At 39.5% G+C, this 23302-nt stretch overlaps 1 protein-coding gene across 1 annotated transcript in view; it reads left to right on the top strand.

The window, feature by feature from the left end:
- Window positions 1-23302, top strand: part of fmnl1b (formin-like 1b) — a 43240-nt gene that overhangs the window by 3942 nt on the left and 15996 nt on the right. Inside the window, exons 2-13 of the mRNA XM_062992711.1 lie at window positions 10567-10650; window positions 11153-11233; window positions 12318-12391; window positions 12812-12895; window positions 13948-14070; window positions 15037-15145; window positions 16174-16250; window positions 17109-17202; window positions 19646-19720; window positions 21697-21807; window positions 22923-23072; window positions 23163-23264. Of these exons, the coding sequence (XP_062848781.1) occupies window positions 10567-10650; window positions 11153-11233; window positions 12318-12391; window positions 12812-12895; window positions 13948-14070; window positions 15037-15145; window positions 16174-16250; window positions 17109-17202; window positions 19646-19720; window positions 21697-21807; window positions 22923-23072; window positions 23163-23264 (1164 nt within the window). The remainder of the gene's footprint in view (window positions 1-10566; window positions 10651-11152; window positions 11234-12317; window positions 12392-12811; window positions 12896-13947; window positions 14071-15036; window positions 15146-16173; window positions 16251-17108; window positions 17203-19645; window positions 19721-21696; window positions 21808-22922; window positions 23073-23162; window positions 23265-23302) is intronic.

Raw genomic sequence — 23302 nt, 5'->3', positions numbered from 1 at the left:
GCATGTCTTTGGATTGTAGGAGGAAGCCCACAGAAACACGGGGAGAACATACAAACTCCACACAGAAAGGACCTGGAAATAGAACCCAGGACCTTCTTGCTATGAGGCGACAGTGCTACCCACCAAGCCACCTAAAGTTATTCAGGTTAAAAATACACCATAATACATTATTAGTAATTGTTGTATGGTGATCCAATAAAAGCTATTAATACCAGCTCTGCCATGCAGCCACTGTTGGGTCCTTGAGCAAGGCACTTTAACCCTTCGGCTTCATGGGCGCCATACAATGGCTGACCCTGCACTCTGACCCCAGCTTCTAAATGAGCGTGTAAGGCATTACATTGTTATATTAAAAAGACATACTGTATACTGAAAATAAAAGAAAGTGTCTTATAACTTTTTGAGTCGCCTAAAAGATCATTAGTGGGTCCATCTATGGTATCTTTCAGGTCACAAATCGAATGTCCCCCATGTTACTGCATTGCACGATTGATTTATCCTATTCATTACATACATGAAGTCTTAGTAAATCTTTGTATGAGTCTCGTGATTTAACATCACTATACTTTAAAATCAATAAACTCTCATTAGAGCTTAACAAACCAGAAAAAAGAAACACAATCACACAAAGAGTTCAATCAGTTAATGGAGTCTAAGGAAGTTTTATAACCCAAGGAAATGTCGTTCTCTCAGTGTGGTTTTTACTGCGGTTTGTGAGGATTTAGCAGATTTGCAGTAAAGGTTGTTTTAGCAAACTGTTTGGACAGTAAAATTCTTTTTAAAAATCTGTTAACTCTTTGATGCACAACCTGGGTCAAAAGTGACCCAACTGAGTTTTTATTTTCTATATCTTTGCAATAAATTAATTTCGTCATTCAAGCTTCCATGAATTTTTCAATTAACTTGTTTTTGATCATCACAAATCCTTATTTCAGTTTTATATTTTTTGCTTTTTTAATAAAAATCATTTTTGTATCACTACCCTTCTAATGCACAACATGGGTCAAAAAGGACCCTTATGTATTTACTATGGAATTTGACAGAAACTACTGACATTTGTAAGTGTTTGTAGTCAAAAACATATTTACTGATCTTTTGAAAGACAACCAAAGATTAGGCTCTTGAATCTTGAATATGTCCAATACTATTTGCCTGCTAGCTGTTTACATATTCTAGTATAGCTTTTATCAGCTAAGACAGCAAATACATGAATAACTGACAAATGTGCATATGAAAATATTCTTGAATGGATGAATATGGGTCATTTTTGACCCATGTTGTGTATTAGAAGGGGTTTGCTTAGCTTGTGCATCAAAGGGTTAACAGTGTTAACAAAGGTAAAACCTGAATGCACTATATTCTATCAGAAATTTGACTGAGAAATTGCATTTTGCATCTTGTCACTCCTGTTTTAATGCTAAAAGCTATTATATTATAAAAAACAAGCTATAAATTGTTTATAATAATACATTTATTAATAATAAGGTTAGAGCTAGTATAGAAACATGGACCTCTTTTATAAAGCAGAAATAAAGTGTGTCCCATGTGTTTCTTAACCCTTTAATGGTCTGCTCAACCATTTGTTACTTTGAGTCTAAATACTAAATAATTTACACCTTGGTTGACGTGTTAAACTAAAAAATATTGGTAGATGGTAGAAGAAAACAGCCTTTCTAACTTATATGTCAAATAAAAAAAAAATTGTCAATGAAAAAGGCTCATTAAAAAATACTGTGTGCGCTGGTAAAAATATATTCATTGTTTGTTGTTGGTTTAGTCCCAAGAAACTAAGAAATACAAAGAAATATTTTTAAACATTATTTTCTTGGTGAGAACATTTAAGGGTTAACAGATGTTCTAGGAGAAGGAATTTGTTACAGTGTTACAAGTGTTACAGTAACCAAATCACTGACCAAATACTAAAATGTATCAAACCCAACTGAATAACTTTGACCTTGAATGTAATATTATTCTGCAGTAAAATGAAAAAAAAAAAATTAGCAGCATTATAAGTGTGAAGAATTGCACAAATGTGTAAAATAAGTAAAAATTATTGATATGGGTTATAAATTACTTTTTTCTGGTGTAATATAATAAAAGTAAATTCATAATATTTGAAAAATAGAGCCATACATTTACATACGAATGTACATTACATACAATGTACATATAATGTATATTACAGTACTATAGCTGAAGTTAAAAGTTTCTTGTCTGTTTTTTTTTTTTTTGGTTTCTTGGATTACATCTGACTCTCAATAAATTTCCTCTCAGTGTAAGATGACAACTGGGATTTTTAGCCACTAGCCCTGTTTATATGGGCACAAAAAAGTGACAAGCTATTTTCAGTCATAATCAATAACAAAGGAGTTGAAAGTTGGAAAGTATGGTAAAAATTCTACACCACAAAGTGAATCGTTTAAGTGAATCGTTTGTATATTTCTGACCCAGCAGATAAAAAAAAGTTTAATAAACGTAAGATATTTTGTATTTAAATTGTTCAGTAAAAGTTCAGAGAAATTGAGATTTGAAACCACCCCAGGACTGACATGACATTGTGTTTCAAGTGTTTACAGTTTTTTTACTTTGATTGTATATAATGTAATGTAACAAATATATATATATATATATATATATATATATATATATATATATATATATATATATATATATATATATATATATATACACTGTATATATAAGCAAGGCTGTAAGGTGGCTTGGTGGGTAGCCCTGTCGCCCCCACATCATGAAGGTTCTGGGTTTGATTCCCAGGTGGAGCGCTCCAGGTCCTTTCTGTGTGGCGTTTGCATGTTCTCAATGTGTCTGTGTGGCGTTTGCATGTTCTCAATGTGTCTGTGTAGGCTGCCTCTGGGTGCTCCGGTTTCCTCCTCAGTCCAAAGACATGCAGTCAGCTTAACTGGAGATACTAAAGCCCCCCAGTTTGTGGGTGTGTTCGCACCCTGTGATGGACTGGAGAATGAATAAGCAAAGCTGATAAAACAAAAACAAAATTTTATCATCAGCTAAAATGTCTAAATGAACTCCTAGATGGAACTTGCTACTGCTTCCTAAAATATCTGCTTTTTCACATCCACACACCAGTGTAAAAATGTGTTTCCAAATTTATCCTGGCAGAAATGATGTTTATTTGAAGACAGTGTTGGGGAGTCTTATTAAAGCAATGTTGTGTTTGTGGTTAACCATGCTGATTCAGTGTAAAAGTACCAAACAGAGAAACACTTGTTTTAGACAAACACTTGAAACACGTTTTAAATGCAGCCATAATGTGGTAGCTTGGGACACAAATACTTTTAACCACAGTTAAGTAACAGATCTGCAGTATCTGATCTGCAGTATCTGATCTGCAGTACAGGCCCTATAGCACTGTACAACGATGTTCTACTTACTAATGCTCTTATTAATTTCTTTTGTGTTCTTGGACTGTACTCTACTTAAACTAGGGAAATGTCTACTGTGGAAGCACCTCTGTGGGTGCTCTGGATAAGAGCACCTGCTAAATGCTGAAAATGTAAATGTACAGTGAAATGTGTGTAGGTGTGGGTGTTACAGCTATGAAAGGACATTATTTAACAATGTTTCAAGTACACATGGTTCCACAGATAAAGCAACAGAATGTCCTCATGGTCTTACAAATATGTGACTATGTTACCATTAATCAGTTATTTATCTGTGTCAGACTCACAAGATCTTTTAATGAACAATCTGGAATGTTTAACTCAAAGAGGAGCATGATGGTTCAGTCCAAACATCTAGTCAGTAAAACACACAAAACCTGTTTTTAGTGTCTGGTTGAAGTGTAGGTGTTGTGTGTAGAGCTGTGACGGAAATACTGAAATTTCCTATAAGGTTGAAGTAACTTAAAAGGATTTTACTCAAGCGAATATATTTATATTATTTTATTAAAAGCGTAGCAAGTGATGTTAAGCATTGTAAACATTTTTGAGCTTAGATTTAATCCATAAATACTGTGACGGAGCGGTGGACGTTTGGTTTGTTTGTTTAGGTTAAAGTTGCTCGACAACGCCACCTAGGGGTATTTCACCCCTAGGAAATATTTTATAACGGGCACTTAAGGCCCAGAAAGAAAGACACCCAGGTTCGAACACACTTAGAGACCAGAGACATACTTCCAACACTTAGTTTTATTAACAATTGTTTACAAAGTTTCCACATGACAAGCCACGTTCTAAAACAGACACAATTAGTATAAAATGATTAGCCACATCACATTTAATACTCTATGGGTCCATTTATAATTTATAAAGACAACCAGGGCAGGAAGGAACAGGGCTGAGGGCTTACCACGGCAGCGGAAAATATGGAAGTAAAGGAATCTCCTACACTACACACCACACGTGATCACACCGCACACCTCAATAACACCCAGTGTGCTCTAGACTGCAGGGCAAGTGAAAGCGGTTCCACCACCAAAGTCCGTCTGCCTCCTGCTTTGGCCCACAGCTCCTGTCCAGCCAAAGGAAAAGAAAGAAAACAAATAATTCTCCAATACAATAAACCATGAATCTAAATAAATGAAAACAATTACATAAACAGAATGTATTTATACAAAACAATAACTCAAAATGCGACTCAGACAAAACAGTAATGTAGACAAAAATGACAAAGTCCGACCAAACAGTAGTTTAGGCAAAACAGTAGTTCCAGCAGAACACCAATGAAGGCAAAACAGTGTCTATAGGCAAAACCGTTCTTTAGGCAAAACAATAGTTTCAGCAGAACACCGATGAAGGCAAAACAGCAGCACTCAGGAAACTGGAACCAAGCCAGCACGATCCAGGCTAAAAGACCAGGATACAGCAATGCAGTTTTGAGCGCAGTGAAAGTCAGAGTACAGACCAGCGGGTACAACAGCTACCGTAGTCACAGTAGTGTAATGTAGCCGCTATTTTCACTCGACTGAAGGCGAAACACGCCAACAGAAACGCAGAGAGAACCCACCACATAGCACCGGTACTACAAACACAAGCCCACATGGCTTTTAATCGTTAAGAAGCGATTCACCGGGAGACACGAAGCCAAACTCGTCCATGCCGGCACGGACGTCAGATGCCCCGGAAGAGGAAACAGCAGGAAGTGCACCACAGGTAGCCAACCAATGCCCATACTTATAGTATGGGAAAGGACCACCCAGCAATTTAAAGGTACCTACAAATCATCCTCAGCTGGAGAGCAATTTACTGTAGATTAAATCAACACAAAACCCCATCCTGCTACAATCCACCACAACATTTTGCATCGTCGGCCCGACGATGAGCCAAACTAAAAGGACTGACCGCTAGACAAAACAGTCCGATGCAAAGATGACAGACCCTCCAAGGGCAAGGAAGGATCCAAAAACTAAGATCCGTCTTGCACCGCGGGTGCATCCAGGATCCAAACATCCTCCACAGGCGCTACCGTAGGCCCCTCCAACCCATGACGGGATAGTTCCAACACTAAAATCAATAGCCAAGCTTATTTGGCCTAAACGCCATAAAACTATGAGACTCATGCCCTGAATCTTGGCAACCAACTATCACATCACCAGGTATATGCAACACCAGAGTACCTCAAACCTTTACGGTACCCATAGGGTCTCGAGGAACTTGGGCCGCAAACTGATGACCCCGCTACAAGGCCTCAATAACTGGACCAGGAGCATGCGCCCTGAAGGCAAATCGAAATAATTAAAAGAGGGACCATGTAACCCAACAAGCTTCTGATAACATCGGATAAATATGCATCCCCAAGTCACCTGGGACTGCAACCGAAGCACCAGTAGAATCCTTCACAACCAGGACCCCAGTGAAGTATCACCTTACTGCACAGCATGACATCCAGTTCTAGATACCCCATGTGTGGGATATCAAGCCCATTGGTGGCCTGAAGCTGTAACCAATGACAGGACTGGAGATCATCATAACCAAGGTTCAAACTACTGAGAAAAACTGTTACTGTAGACACCATGGGACCAGTATCTAACAAACAGGACAAAATCCTAGGAGAAGAAAAAAAAAACACGTTTCCCATCACACTCATGTGCAAAATAACCTGGCGGTTGGCATCTTTGACAGATGACATGCCCCTGATGAGAAGGACAACTAGGCCCCAAGAAAGTTAAAACAGGAGCAGCTAGAGTAGCTGCACCGGAACCAGTTAAAACAGCAACCCTTACCTGAAGTAACCGTTCATAGTCAGCCTTAAGCCGCAACACTAGGTCTCTGAGTCGCTGTATCTCCTCCATCCGAACAGAGGGCAAGCTGCACCAAAACTCAGAACAGCATTAAAAAACATCCAGTCCCTTAAAGAAATGCTGCTGTTTTGCCTTGAATAGAACTAATTTTTAAATCCTTATTACAACCAAAATGACCACAAACACAAAAAGGACCCTACGTCTCTGGTTCTCAAAAGTGAATCCTGCCGACAACGCCAGATTGTGACGGAGCGGTGGACGTTTGGTTTGTTTGTTTAGGTTAAAGTTGCTCGACAACGCCACCTAGGGGAATTTCACCCCTAGGAAATATTTTATAACGGGCACTTAAGGCCCAGAAAGAAAGACACCCAGGTTCGAACACACTTAGAGACCAGAGACGTACTTCCAACACTTAGTTAGTTTTGACAAAAATGACAAAGTCCGACCAAACAGTAGTTTAGGCAAAACAATAGTTTCAGCAGAACACCGATGAAGGCAAAACACCAATGAAGGCAAAACAGCAGCACTCAGGAAACTGGAACCAAGCCAGCACGATCCAGGCTAAAAGACCAGGATACAGCAATGCAGTTTTGAGCGCAGTGAAAGTCAGAGTACAGACCAGCGGGTACAACAGCTACCGTAGTCACAGTAGTGTAATGTAGCCGCTATTTTCACTCGACTGAAGGCGAAACATGCCAACAGAAACGCAGAGAGAACCCACCACATAGCACCGGTACTACAAACACAAGCCCACATGGCTTTTAATCGTTAAGAAGCGATTCACCGGGAGACACGAAGCCAAACTCGTCCATGCCGGCACGGACGTCAGATGCCCCGGAAGAGGAAACAGCAGGAAGTGCACCACAGGTAGCCAACCAATGCCCATACTTATAGTATGGGAAAGGACCACCCAGCAATTTAAAGGTACCTACAAATCATCCTCAGCTGGAGAGCAATTTAAATGAAATCAACACAAAACCCCATCCTGCTACAATACTTTGTCTAACAAACCAACACAAATCCATTACAGCCTGTATGACCAAACATTTATGGCATTTAGTAAACACTTTTATGGGCGGCACGGTGGCTAAGTGGGTAGCACTGTCGCCTCACGGCAAGAAGGTCCTGGCTTTGACCCCCAGGTGGGGGAGTCCTTTCTGTGTGGAATTTGCATGTTCTCCCCTTGTCTGCGTGGGTATCCTCCAGGAACTTCGGTTTCCTCCCACAGTCCAAAGACATGCAGTCAGGGTAATTACAGTTACAAAATTGTTCATGACTGTGTTTGACATTAAACTTGTGAACTGATTAATTTTGTGTAACCAGTAACTACCGTTTCTGTCGTTTCTGAATGTAACCAAAGTGTGTAAAACATGACGTTAAAAATCCTAATAAATAAATAAACATTTTTATCTGAAGCAACATACACTTGTGAACAACTGATGATTAAGGGCCTTGCTCATGGAGCCAACAGTGGCAGTTTGTCAGTGGTGGGGCTTGAACCAACAACCCATTGATCACTTGTCCATTACCGTAACCACTGAGCTACCACTAGCCTAAATATTACTAAATTAAATATTTTAACATTTATGACATTTAGGGGCACTTGTGTAGCACAGTGCTGCTGGCCCACTACCCCCAAGATTTGAACCCTGAATATCGGTTGTTATTGATGCTATTGGCTCGTCAGACATCTACACAAACACGTTTGGCTATGTTTCTGACGTGGAAGAGGGGTGGGGGAGGTGTGGTAGCCAACAGCCAAGCCATTGGGAGGTGCACTATTATCAATGCGGAATAAATGTAGCACTTTTTGTGAAGGTACATTTGCATTTGAACTTTGTGTTCCTGAACCATGCACCGCTGGCTGTAGCTGTCATGCTGAGGAGAATGACTGAGAAGCAGTTTGACCAATGGGTGCATGTAGAGCTTGTCTATGAATGATTGACCAATCATACAGTGTGAGAATGTATGATGACTGTAGAAAGCACACACCAATGAGGCATAAGATTATGACCACCTTCCTAATATTGTGTTGGTCCCCTTTTTGCTTCCCCATATGCAACAAACTGTGATGCACTGTGTATTCTGACACCTTTCTATCAGAACCAGCATTAACTTCTTCAGCAATTTCAGCTATAGTAGCTCATCTGTTGGATCGGACCACACGGGCCAGCCTTTGCTCCCCACGTGCATCAATGAGCCTTGGCCGCCCATGACCCTGTCGCCGGTTTACTACTGTTCCTTCCTTGGACCACTTTTGATAGAGACTGACCACTGCAGCCGGGAACACCCCAAAAGAGCTGCAGTTTTGGAGATGCTCTGACCCAGTCGTCTAGCCAACACAATTTGGCCCTTGTCAAACTCGCTCAAATCCTTACGCTTGCCCATTTTTCCTGCTTCTAACATCAACTTTGAGGATAAAATGTTCACTTGCTGCCTAATATATCCCACCCACTAACAGGTGCCGTGATGAAGAGATAATCAGTGTTATTCACTTCACCGGTCATAATGTCATGCCTGGTCAGTGTGTATATACAGTGTATCACAAAAGTGAGTACACCCCTCACATTTCTGCAAATTTTCTGCGGCGGCGGCGGCGGGGGGGGGCGGGTTTCGGATGGGGTTGTGTCGCGGACAAACTTTACAGTGTACACACTTGAGTGTAATTACAATATTTCAATGTTTTATTATAAAAAGATTTAACAATCTGAACGTCAAACATTGCTTATCTTATCTGATCTATAATAAATACGCATAAGTATAAATGCATGTGTATCAATTACACTTTAACACAAACATTAACACATAACATTTTGGCATTGTAATCTCTCTCTGCCCACACAAAACAGAATAATAGCAGGCTACACACTTCAATACTTCAATATATTTCAAAAGTTAACTGCTTAGTTTATAGTTACAGATATTTCTTAAAAGTGTATGAACGTGTACGATTAGTTATGCCTGTAATCCAGAATTAAGTTCTATACCGTAACAAAAAATATGAATGTAAATGTTCATGTTGCGATGACGGTGATGTAAAATAATGTTAAAATAATTCAAAGTCCAAACATTTGAGTGGTTTAACGAGAACGCTACTTTACATGTCACACAAGCTCAGTGCAAAACACGAACACGGAAACGGTACAAATCCGATCTATTCCCTACACACTCGCTCCCTACGCCCTATAGTGCGCTTAACTTTCTTAAAGGGCCAGACAATATATTTTATAATTCACATTACACGACAGGTGAGACGTTCTTTTTTCTTAATATAGCGCTTTTATTTAGGAAAAAATTGTTCTTACATAGGCAGGAAAATCTATGGCAGACAAGAGTCAGAACAGCGGATTGGGCGTAACGTTATTATTACTGTTTGCTCCTTTTTCTCAACACTTGTGCTCGATTTACACTGAAGATATATTTAGTAAATAAGTACATGTCCGCGCATGCACGCGCTTGTGTTCATTTCCGGTTGAACTGATAAAAAATTTTTATTTTGAAAAATTTAAAGACGAGCCGTTTTTCAGTTTCTGCTTGTTAGCTCACAGCTAATGCTAGCCAGTGTGGCTCTTCACTCGTCTCTCTGTGTGAGCACCCCACAGCCAATCAGCGAGCTCCAACCGCCTACCCCTCCCACCCCTCCCTCACTGTGGATGCGCGCATGTCCTAAAGTCTCAGTTTTCAAGGTAAACCTGAAGCAGAAATTCGGCGCTTCACATTTAAAAAATACCGTCACCATTTTTGAATACCGTCACCATTTTTGAATACCGCGGTATACGGTAATATCGTCATACCGCCCAACCCTACACTGTATATATGTATATATATATGTATATATATATATATATATATATATATGATATTTTGGACACACCGAGGCATGGATTCCACAGTACCACAATCTAGACCGAAGCACCACCCAGTCCACCTTGGTTATGCCAACCTGAGCAGGGCCCTTTTGAACCAGCAGATCATCTCTGTGTGCAACATGACCCGCTTCTACAAGAACCTGCTGAATAATGCAAGACCAGTATTAGTATTTTCATTACAAGAATTGCTCACACACACACACACACACACACACGCACACTTAAAGATGCCTCCCATACAACCCAAAATCTTCAGGTGCAGAGTAGAAATACACCCGAACCTCATATAGTCACTTACACATTAGGGTAATTTGCTTCAGCCAGTCCACCTTTTGAATGTTTTTGAGAGGGAACCAATGCAGACATACATGCGAAACCTAGTGTATAGACGATAGGACTAAACCCAGGTTCACAGGAACCATGTTGCTGTGCATCACCCACTCATCATCCATGTTTTACTTTCCTTCTTATTTTGTATAGAACTCGATGAATCTGCCTCCTGATAAAGTGAAACTTCTGCACCAGTATGACAACGAGAAGAAGTGGGAGTTAATTTGCGACCAGGTGAACGTACACACGCACACACACCTCATAAATCATGTATATCCTGTTACATTAACAGGTTATCACTTACACACACTTGTGCAAAATAACATTTCTGTGTATTATATCCAGACAATCGAAATACAACTGTGTGACCACTCGTACCACTATACTACACCTACACAATTTTGTGCGCCAACATCAGTTGATAAAAACAAAGCGACCCCTACTTTGTGATGTACAACATCACAGTACAACCCCTCATGTATTGTTACAAAATGCCAACTGGCTCGACAGGCAATCAGGCAAAAATATTCAAATACGTTTTAAATGCAAATGAAGTGAATCAGGTTTAGCAATTGTTTCTTACATGCTTGCAGTAAAAAAGTGCAGTTAAGTGCAGTTTTAATCATTTAGTGGGGGTTTTTACACTACTTTAAACCCTTTAGACTCCCACACACATACACTTGATATATGACTGCCCACTCAGACTGTTCTGTGTGTGTGTGTATTCTCTCTTCAGGAGCGTTTTCAGGTAAAGAACCCTCCATCTGCTTATGTGCAGAAACTCAGGAGCTTCTTGGAGCAAGGAGGAAGCAAGAAGGTGTGTAAGAATGTGAACACAACGTTCTTTCACACTCTGAAAAATTGGTATCAATAATGACCTGCTTTGTAGCTTTAATTAAGTCTTCCCATAGTTATTTACTAGGTTGCACACTTCATGTTGTCGTGAAAGGGCTGTGGTGGCTCAGCAGTAGGGATTATGGTTCAGGTTTAAGAGACTTATTGTCATTTCAGCTGTATGCAAGTACATACTGAAACGAAACAACGTTCCTCCAGGACCAGGGTGCAACACAGAACACAAGTGTGATAAATACAAGACCTACAATAAATATGAGGGACATTTTTTGGACCTAAAAAGAGACAGGACTACAAGTAATAGTGGTGTTACTGAGTAAACGTACAGTGAGGTTGTGCTAAAACAAAAGCATACTATGATTAGCAATGACATTTAGCTATATGTCGTAGCCATGATGTACCTTGGTATACAATATACTTTGGGTTTGATTCCCACAGTATTTTCTGTGTGAAGTTTGCATGTTCTCCCTGTGTCTGCATGGGTTTCCTCTGGGTGCTCCGGTTTCCTCCCACAGTCCAAAGACATGCAAGAGTCAGGAGTTTTTCCCCTTTTTGGAGTTTGTAGAAAAAACATGCAACCTCCACACAGAAAGAACCCCCTTGGCCCCCCTTTTTCAGACAACACTACCCACTGTGCCACCAAGCTGCCTACCTAGGAATTGTACCTGGTACTTAATTAATTAGGATTAATTATTACTAGGATTCATTATTAGGATTAGGATTAATAATAATTTAGGTATTGTGAATTGTGTTAGGTCTTGACTTACTATTTGGTTAAAATGTTAATTATTCTGAAATTATACTTCATCTTAACCCAGTAATTAGCCAGCAAATTTACATTATCTAGAAATTGTACTAGGTATCCTCCAGTAATGATCTGGTAATGGTACTAGATCTTGACACTTTATTGGAGGAATTAATTATTGGAGAATTGTACCAGTCTTAACCAATGAATTATTTGGGAATTGTTTTAGGTCTTGACCTTATAATGATTGGGGAATTGTACTTGGTCTTAACTCAGTTTGTGTGTGTGTGTGTGTGTGTGCCAGTTTAAGAGGCGCATCCAAGAAGCCACACAAGTCTTGAGAGAACTGGAAATATCCTTAAGAACCAATCACATTGGGTAAGATACACACACACACACACACACACACACACACACACACACACACACACACACACACACACACACACACCATGCTTAACCATGTGTTTACACTCATTAAAAAATGAATTTTTTCATTTCCAACAACAGTGAAATTATTATTTATTAACATTAATAATTTGATTTCTTGACTATAAGACAGCTTTGCTCTTATAACCAGTTTAAGGTTCTAGATCTAGTTTATTATTTTAGTTATTTAATATTCTATCCCTCAGGTTACTGCCAAACTACAATAAAGATTAGATTATTGGTGTTCATTAAACCACACTTATTGTTTCAGCATTCAAATAATCCACAATCAGAAATATTTGCCCGCATAATTTTATCATTATTTGTAATGTATGTTATTAAATTATCTTTTTAAATTGTATTTTTTAGCTGGGCTCAGGAATTTCTCAACGAGGACAATAAGGGACTGGATCTCCTTGTCGACTTCCTCGCCTTCTCCCAGCGTGCCATGCCGTATGTACATGATGTCAGTCCTATACATTAAAAGTAAAGGTTTATTTTAACTAATAAGATAGCAGTAATAGTTTACTATTCAGAGTGGAATTATTTCATTATGTATTACAAAATAATATTTTATTTAGGAGTTTATTATCCAGCAGTACATGATTTAAAACAAAAAGAAATCCTGTGACATTTAAATGAATATGAATGTCTTACCATGTATCAGTATAAATGAATATGAATAGCCCACCCGTGCTGAGATCTCGAGCTTTCAAGTTAAAATCTTAGCTCTGCTATCAGCCGGCCGGGCGCCTGCATGGACACAGGCTATGTGTCTGTAGTGGGAGGACCAATCCCTAAAACAGGGATCCTCGTTGCTGACCCAATTACGACCTGCACAGGGATGGCTGGTTACAAATAGTAGTGCATGGCTCTCTGTATGTGATACTGCGTTTTTGAGACCCCGCCCTTAGCAGGTAAAAAAAAGTGATCTGCTCGGGTCAGGGGGCGCATGACAGTGCCGGTCCTCACTGATCGGGTCTGGAGTGTTAGCAGTGACAAGAAAGAGATAAGATCCAACTGGCCATGACTGGTTATATACGGAAATGTGGAATATGTGGAAATATGACCCTAAAATCTAAAATCCTATTAAATGAACTGTATATCTTCATTTAAACTGTTAAGCTTTCCAAAAACATAGTCAAATTTTTATGCAAAGGACTTGCTTGCGAGGCAAATGAATAGTACCAAACATAATCATAAACAGCATTTACACCATATAATTCCACCTCTTAACTGACTGTAAACAATGTCACTACATTATTGTGGGTCCTAGCTGGTAAAACTTTAAGCACGCTCTCTTTATGGATCATTATGCAAAGCACTTCTGCTATTTGTTGACAATAAAAATTTGACTACCCAAATCTTGGTAACGACACAACTCTGCAACCCATCTGAAAATATGTGTGATATTAAATTAATTAGTATGCTCACCCTGAACACATTGTCATCTGTAGAAATATATTATTCTAAAATTATTTTTTACTCTCCTGTATGTGTTGTAGGTACGACCTAGAAAGCATCGACAATGAAAGCTTTGAAGAGAAATCAGCAGATGAAGGGTCTGCAAGTGCCACTAACTCTCCTGCTCATGGATCCTCCAATACCAACCGTCCCTATGCTGCACGGTTAGTCACTCCCAGCATGCTCTTGTGCCCTTTTTTTTCACCTAAGGGTCGTGAGCCAAAAAATGGTTGCAGAGAAAATAAAATTAAATACATTTTAACAGGCACATAAACTTGTAGGTGAACACCCCCTTGTGGGGGCCATATGTTACATCTTGCAAACCACAGTGGTAGCAGATTGTACAGAGCAGCGAGAGTAAAAAACATCATGGACATAATGAAGGTCCCTTAAAAAAGTTTGAAAAACCCTGCCTTATAAATTTAAAAAGGGTCTCACTGTGGTTTGGTGGAGTCCTAGTGTGTTAAACATGGGGTGGTAACTTTCAAACTTATTTTAAACTGTTCCTGAAACGTTAAGGTTTCTGATTGACTTTAAAGGGGAGTTTGAAACTATGTATTTTGTTTATATAGTACTTTTATGGTTCATTTGTTAAGATGTCATCCAATCAAAAATAAGCGTAATTTAACTACATCTCTCAAAACAACAGTAATTTAGTGAGTCTAGACTACACACTTTTTTGGAACCAGGACAACCTTTAAGTAGGTTTGGTGTAAAGAGGAAGGCAAGGAAGAAAGGTTATACAAAAGAGAACTTAATTCCAACTGTAAAGTATGGTGGAGGAGTTTATCAGAAAAGATGGAATCATGGGCTTAATAAATTAATGGGATATTTTAAATAAAACCTAGTTGTTTGTGACATGAACTGGGTTGCAGGTTAAGGACAATAATCCAAAAGATTAGTAACTCTGCACAAAAATGATCTGAGTAATAAAAGCTAATAAAGAGTGATCTGCGCGTCTGCTATGGTTTATACCATTAAATCATAAATTCATTTTTTGCCCTTTTACTCCATTCCATCCTCCACATCCCAGCATCCAGTCTGATCACTCTGACTGGTCAGTGTTGATTATAAACAGGTAAATAAACTTGTACTTGTGTGCATTGCTTTGTCTGCATGTATGATTGCAGATTGAACTCTCTTCACAACAGAAAAACACAGAAGAACTCACATCTGCTCAGCCAGAGAGATCATCTCCACCTCTGCATCATGTGCCTACGAGCCATCATGAACTACCAGGTTCAACACCAAACAAACACACAGCTTTCACCAACACAATAAGATATTATTATACTGTATTATACTGTATAGATCCAGTCCTCAGGTGTCTGGTACTGAAATGAGTATCTTTTATTTATTCGGTTTTGTTCAAGTGTATATTTTCAACAACAAATGCTGTGGTAAATAAAATACTAATCCAGTTCTTTACCACTTTTATTATTTGACACTGAAATTCAATCCATGCAAAATGTCAATGCAATATTTACACATTCTGTTTAATCATTGTTGTCTCTATTAATTCACATTGTTACCTATTGTTCTTTATCTTTTTTTAGTTTAGTATATCTAATAAAATAGTTGTTTATTTTAAATTAAATTATTAAATTATTACATTGGCTAATAATACACCATAATTGGGTGGGCTCAAAAACTTAGATCAGTACTTAAACTGATCATTTGCCCACCCATACATACACAGTTTATACACTGTCGAGTCACATTATAATGACCGCTAGCTAATATCCAGAGCAATCTAGATGGACTGGGAGTGTCTCTATAAGGTTAAGGTAGATTGTCACAGGTATCTGAAGCCATGCTTACTGCAGTGCATCCCACAGCTGCAGGGGGAGGATACATAGAGCAAACACGTTGATCAAGGTAGTCCCACAGATGCTAAATTGGGTTCAAGTCTGGGGAATTAGGGGCCATGGAAGTCTTGGTCATTCTCTTCCAACCAGTGTTGGACATTTCTAGCCTCAGGGAAGACAATCAGCATGTATGGGTGCACGTGATCTGCAGGGATGGAGTTCCTTCCACATGGATGCATGGGCCCAGAGAATGCCATGAAAACATTCCTGCCACAGCCGTCTAAAGTATGAAGTGGTTAAAATAATGTGACTTGACATTGTATTTTCTGGTGGGGTTCATCACTAAAATGATTGAAACTTGAAGTACATTTCTGTTTAAATATTTTCTTGATATTTTAAATTTGTCTACAAGGGAACTCAAACTTTTGCACTCACCTGTATGTTGTTTTTTTTGTTCAGTCAGGGTTTACTCAAGTGATGAGCCATCCGAACTGTGTCAATCAGATCACACTCAGTCTCAGTAACAATAGTGCCAGGTGAGAGCACTGTCATTATAGCGTTATAGAATTCGTCATGTATTAACTGTGGACCATATTCACTTGAGTTGTGTGTGTGTAGTGAGGAATTATATCAACACTGCACACTTCAGTATTCAGTATTCAGAAATTTCAGGTGCTGCCTGTACAGTTTAATTTACTTTTCATTTGAAGTCATTCAATCAGACAACTATACAATTACAGAGGCAGTCAGAAAGACGGCCATTTATGTTTCATTCCACTTCATGTAATATATGTGATTTGTACGCTGTGAGGGTTCTCAGCAGCAGGGACAGGGGGATTGGTAAGAATTGAGAAACACATGAATGCAGCCAAATACAGAAACAACCTTGATGACTCAGTCAGATTCATTCGAGTGGCTTTGGCACAAGTCACTGAATGTCCTTGAGTTGCCTAGCCAAAGACCAGACAACCCTATCAAACATCTTTGGATAGACCTGAAGTTGACAGTTGACATACCTTTGCGCCCAATCTGACAAAGCTTGACAGTATCTGCCATGAAGAATGGAATAAACTGAACAAATCCAGGTGTGTAAAGCTTGTAGAGGCGTATCCCAGAAGACTTGCAGATGTAATTGCTACCGAAGAAACTTCTACAAAGTATAGAATAAAGGGTCTGAAAATGTTTGTGAAAAGGATAAATAAGATAATAAGTTATATAAATAAATGTTTCATTTATTTAAATTCATTTTACTTTGCATTATGTGATTAAGTGTAGATTGATGGGTATAATGACAAGTGTGTCCATTCAGAATCAAATCCACAACACAATTAGATCTGCAAAAAAATTCAAGGGGTCTGAATACTTTCTGAATCCACTGTATGTGTGTATTGTAGAACGAAAGCTTTGGTCCTGGAGCTGTTGGCCGCTGTGTGTTTTGTTCGAGGAGGTCACGACATCATTCTCTCAGCTTTTAACAACTTTAAAGAGGTAAGAAAAGCCATTTGGTCGTGGGTAATTTCATACCATGTTGGATTAATTCTCTTACATTGGCTATAAATAGGATCCAGAAATAGGTTAGACATGGAAGCTGTTTTAATAAGAATGAACAAGGACAAGGACTCAAATACCAAGCTACAGTATTATAGTTGTGTGTGTGTGTGATCAGGGTTCAGATGTTATATGGTGCTGATGACAGAATGTGGGTATTGTTTGTCCTCTGAGAAGCAGACTGACTTCTGTATTATTCAGAGGTCTCTCTTACACACTTAGATATGCGTAACACACACACACACACACACACACATTTGCTTCTTGTGCTTGGCGAGCTAACTTAATAATTGTTCAGGGACTGTAGACACCAACTGATCCTGTTTTATCTTGCCATTTTTTGGCTATGCAAGTGTTTAGCTGTGCAAGGTTTCTTTTTTTGCATTTTTCCCGATTTTCCTCCCAATCTAGTTGTATCCAAAAAACCGATTGCATTATGCTTCCTCTTTACTGATGTTGATCTCCACCCTGGTTGAGGAGAGCCATGACTAACACATGCCCACTGCATCTTTTCCACCTGCACAAGGCGAGTTCATATGCGGTTCAGCTTTGTGTATGGAGAGCCACACTTGCTAAATGCACTATCCCTCGTCTCTGTGCAGGCGCCATCAATCAGCCAGCAGAGGTCGTAATTGTATTAGTTATGAGGAAGTAAGCATTCCACTGATCCTGTTTTATCTTTCCACTCTTTGGCTTTGCAAGTGTTCAGCTGTGCAGATGTTTCTGAACATTGTTAACACATTACCTTCAATAGAATACACAAGACAGTCTACTCCATTTGTGGACACAGTGAGGAAACACATTTTTGGACAACAGTTTATTATAGTATTGCCGAGCTCATGCTGTGGTATCCATTACAAAGCATGTTGGTTTTTCATAGTGGAGCTTTTAAAGGGATTGAAAGTTACTGGCATTTAGTGTGGATTTTCTGCATTGTGCTTTTTTTTCTCCCTTTTTCTCCCTTTTTCTCCCGATTTTTAGTGCGTTCAATTTTTACACAATTGCGTTATGCTTCCTCTCTACTGGTGCTGACCCCCATCCATAATTTAGGAGAGCAAACTCACATGCGTCCCCTCCGATACCTGAGCAGTAGCCGACTGCATTTTTTCAAATCAGCCCTGTGCACTGAGAGCCACACCCTGATCAGCATTATTCCTCTACTCTGTGCAGACACCATCAACCAGCCAGCAGAAGCCGTAATTGCATCAGTAATGAGGTCCCTATCCAGCTCCCACCCTGTATGAACAACAGCCAAACATTGTTCATATAGCCGGCCAAGCCCAGCCGGATGGCAGAGCTGAGATTTGATATGATGTATTCGAAATCCCAGCTTTGGTGTGCTAGCGTATTTTACCGCTGCGCCACCTGAGCGGCCTTGCATTGTGCTTTTTTTACGCAAAGAGGTTACTTCAGATCCAGATTACTTGAATCTTTTAATAATATTATGCTGTGTAAAGGGTAAAAAAAACGGTAAAACACTGGTCTTAAGTACTTTTGCTCGAGGTGTGTACAAGCCCTGCTCAGACATTTGTCAGGTGGCACACACCCACCACACCTCTGACCAGGATGAAGCGAAAAAAAAGAAAAGAAAATAAATAAGAATAAATAAAGTAAATAAATGAACACTATAACCAACTAGATTAGGTAGCTAATAAGCGGGCAGATCCTATAATAAAGGTCACACAATTGTAATGTAATTATTTATTTAAAGCATTAACCTAATAATAATTAAGTCAGGTGTTAGTTGTTGAGGGTGCATGGGTAGAATCACAAACAAAGTATCCTGAAATACTAATCATTTAGCAAAGCAATATGTATTAGTGATCAATAAAGATAGAGGTGAATTAAATTGCTCTTATATTTATCTATTTATATTTATCTATTAACAATTAACATTGTTAAGAACAGAAAATATTGACCAGGGCACCTTTAAGAGTTAAAAAAAACCTTTTAACAACATGTAAGGAGTTCTGTGTGTTCACATTTACTTATTATCTGAACAATTTAGAAATAATGTATAAATGTTACATTATTTATGTAACATTTGGTTACATTTGGTAAAATTGAAAACTATAATCCCCATTATATTGTATGTAACATATAGCATTGGTTCATTTATTCATCTACAGTAACTGCTTCATCCTAATAAGGGTGTTGGTGGGACCAGAGCCCACCAGGAAACATTAGATCCAGGGCTAAAACACACACCCTATAGTTCACCAATCTGCTGGTGGAACCACCAAGACTCCTCACAAACATTGATGAGGTTTGAACCTAGGTCCCCAGGATCCTTGAGCTGTATGGTAACCACCCTCTGTGCCACCTACATGGATTTGATGGCCAGTAAATAAAAGCAGAATTATTTATCTGTGTGATGTTGTAGGTGTGTGGGGAGAAGAGTCGCTTTGAGAAGTTGATGGAGTATTTCCGGAATGAGGAAGCTAACATCCACTTCATGGTGAGTTATAGTTATTAATTATCATTAACTGTTAATATTTACAACTATTAATAACTTAATAATTATTATAGCTCAGGGTATTCTCAATTGTTTTTTTATCAGATTGTGTCATATTTTCAAAAATACAATGAACCTATATAGTATATATATACAGTGTATCACAAAAGTGAGTACACCCCTCACATTTCTGCAAATATTTCATTATATCTTTTCATGGGACAACACTATAGACATGAAACTTGGATATAACTTAGAGTAGTCAGTTTACAGCTTGTATAGCAGTGTAGATTTACTGTCTTCTGAAAATAACTCAACACACAGCCATTAATGTCTAAATAGCTGGCAACATAAGTGAGTACACCCCACAGTGAACATGTCCAAATTGTGCCCAAATGTGTCGTTGTCCCTCCCTGGTGTCATGTGTCAAGGTCCCAGGTGTAAATGGGGAGCAGGGCTGTTAAATTTGGTGTTTTGGGTACAATTCTCTCATACTGGCCACTGGATATTCAACATGGCACCTCATGGCAAAGAACTCTCTGAGGATGTGAGAAATAGAATTGTTGCTCTCCACAAAGATGGCCTGGGCTATAAGAAGATTGCTAACACCCTGAAACTGAGCTACAGCATGGTGGCCAAGGTCATACAGCGGTTTTCCAGGACAGGTTCCACTCGGAACAGGCTTCGCCAGGGTCGACCAAAGAAGTTGAGTCCACGTGTTCGGCGTCATATCCAGAGGTTGGCTTTAAAAAATAGACACATGAGTGCTACCAGCATTGCTGCAGAGGTTGAAGACGTGGGAGGTCAGCCTGTCAGTGCTCAGACCATACGCCGCACACTGCATCAACTCGGTCTGCATGGTCGTCATCCCAGAAGGAAGCTGACGCACAAGAAAGCCCGCAAACAGTTTGCTGAAGACAAGCAGTCCAAGAACATGGATTACTGGAATGCCCTGTGGTCTGACGAGACCAAGATAAACTTGTTTGGCTCAGATGGTGTCCAGCATGTGTGGCGGCGCCCTGGTGAGAAGTACCAAGACAACTGTATCTTGCCTACAGTCAAGCATGGTGGTGGTAGCATCATGGTCTTGGGCTGCATGAGTGTTGCTGGCACTGGGGAGCTGCAGTTCATTGAGGGAAACATGAATTCCAACATGTACTGTGACATTCTGAAACACAGCATGATCCCCTTCCTTCAAAAACTGGGCCTCATGGCAGTTTTCCAACAGGATAACGACCTCAAACACAACCTCCAAGATGACAACTGCCTTGCTGAGGAAGCTGAAGGTAAAGGTGATGGACTAAACCCAATTGAGCGCCTGTGGCGCATCCTCAAGTGGAAGGTGGAGGAGTTCAAGGTGTCTAACATCCACCAGCTCCGTGATGTCATCATGGAGGAGTGGAAGAGGATTCCAGTAGCAACCTGTGCAGCTCTGGTGAATTCCATGCCCAGGAGGGTTAAGGCAGTGCTGGATAATAATGGTGGTCACACAAAATATTGACACTTTGGGCACAATTTGGACATGTTCACTGTGGGGTGTACTCACTTATGTTGCCAGCCATTTAGACATTAATGGCTGTGTGTTGAGTTATTTTCAGAAGACAGTAAATCTACACTGCTATACAAGTTGTACACTGACTACTCTAAGTTATATCCAAGTTTTATTTCTATAGTGTTGTCCCATGAAAAGATATAATGAAATATTTGCAGAAATGTGAGGGGTGTACTCACTTTTGTGATACACTGTATATGACCTTCTGACCTTCTAATTCATCAGTTGTTCAAAAGGGTTAAGGTCAGGACTCTGCAGGCCAGTACAGTTTAGAATAGAATTATATATATGAAATTCAAGTAGCATAAAGGCAGGTCTGCCTTAAATTAGAAGCTTCTGGAAGACACCACTGTCCACAATCAAGTGAGCTTTATGGACAATCATGACCCTGATAAAGCATACATTAATGATTTGCTCTCTCCACTAGGTGGCCTGCATGCAGTTTATCAACATTGTGGTGCATTCAGTAGAGAACCTGAACTTTAGAGTCCATCTGCAGTACGAGTTCACACAGCTTGGACTGGACGATTACCTGGAGGTGAGACAACAAAGCAAATACACGCTCACGTAGTGTTATCACTGTACTTATAACAACTCGAGCTGGAAATGACACGTTTCTTACTTTTTACATCATTTAAATACTTCCACTTTAGATGTACATGATTTTTACTTTGTTCTTATAAATATGAACAAAATGTACCTATTTATGAGGATAAAGATTACAGAACTGAAAAACAATTCAGTGAAAATGTACATATGTTTTTTAGTGGTGACCATGAATGAATGATCAAAACAAATTGGACAACAGAAATATTTATTTTTTATTTAGCTGGGTGCTCAGCAGACACGATTGGCATGTCCGAGGGAGGGAAAGTTTGATGTTTTTTCCCTAAGAGCCTCTGCAATAGCGACTCATTCTGTCTGGTTTGGACATAGCGTGACTCTCCTTACTGTGAGAGTCCACTGCTGGGTCAAAATATGCATACAGCAGCTTATATTGTTTATTTGTTGGTGCACTTTTATCTAAAGCCGTGAACTTTTAATTCTTTGCTACCGATTTGATTGACTGCATCCTGTGACGTCTTTGTGCCCAATAGGGTGGTGACGAATAGGGCAAGTGTGACAGTGTGACTGCATTCCATTACACAGAGCAACAAACAGCAGAATGGGAAAGTCTGGCAAGCTGTGTACAGAATTCAGACAACAGATCACAGATTTTCACCAGTGAGGTGTCCCAAAATTATTCTGTATTAGCAGTCATTTATAAGTATGAAAACATGGAACAGTGGTATTTTTTCAAGGTCAGGAAGCAAACCCAAACTGACACCTAAAGCAGAGAAGAAATTAGTTTTGATATGTCACTGTCCTGTCATTGTCCACATTCAGCAACAAGGACGCCACTTCTCCTGCTTATTCATTGTCCATGTGATCACCACCAAAATTCAGTCAAGCATACAGCGCCAGTTTTGGAGCAGAGACTTCTTAATTATGCATGTATTGAAATGTATAATTAAAAAAAAATCACTGAGTCTAGACTGACTTGAATTACTGCATGTCACCTTAAAATGAGCCACTTTTGACCTTAATGAAGTATTCAGCTACAGACCATATGTGTGTGTGTGTGTGTGTGTGTGTGTGTGTGTGTGTATTTAGATGTTGAGGCTGAGTGAGAGCGAAAGCTTGCAGGTCCAGGTCCAGGCGTATCTGGACAATCTGTTTGATGTTGGAGCTCTGCTAGAGGATGCAGAAACCAAAAATGCCTTGCTTGAACATCTAGACGAACTACAGCAGAGCAATGCCGAGGTACAAAAACAAATTGCTGACGGATGGCAGAGCTTAACATATAAGAAAACAATTATCTGTGATCATATTGCTCATGTATATTTATTGCAGCTGAGCAGCAGGTTGGAGGAATGTGAAAATGAAGCCAAAGAGAAAGCAGCTAAGCTGGAGAGACAACTTATCCAGTCCACCAAGGAAGTGGAACTTTTGAAGGCATGCACACACACAAACACACAGTAAAAAGCCTAGAC

Source organism: Trichomycterus rosablanca, chromosome 3, assembly GCF_030014385.1.
Source record: "Trichomycterus rosablanca isolate fTriRos1 chromosome 3, fTriRos1.hap1, whole genome shotgun sequence".
NCBI classification, from domain to species: Eukaryota; Metazoa; Chordata; class Actinopteri; order Siluriformes; family Trichomycteridae; genus Trichomycterus; species Trichomycterus rosablanca.
Note: the sequence above shows the minus strand (reverse complement) of the source record. Positions and strands in the feature narration are given on the sequence as shown.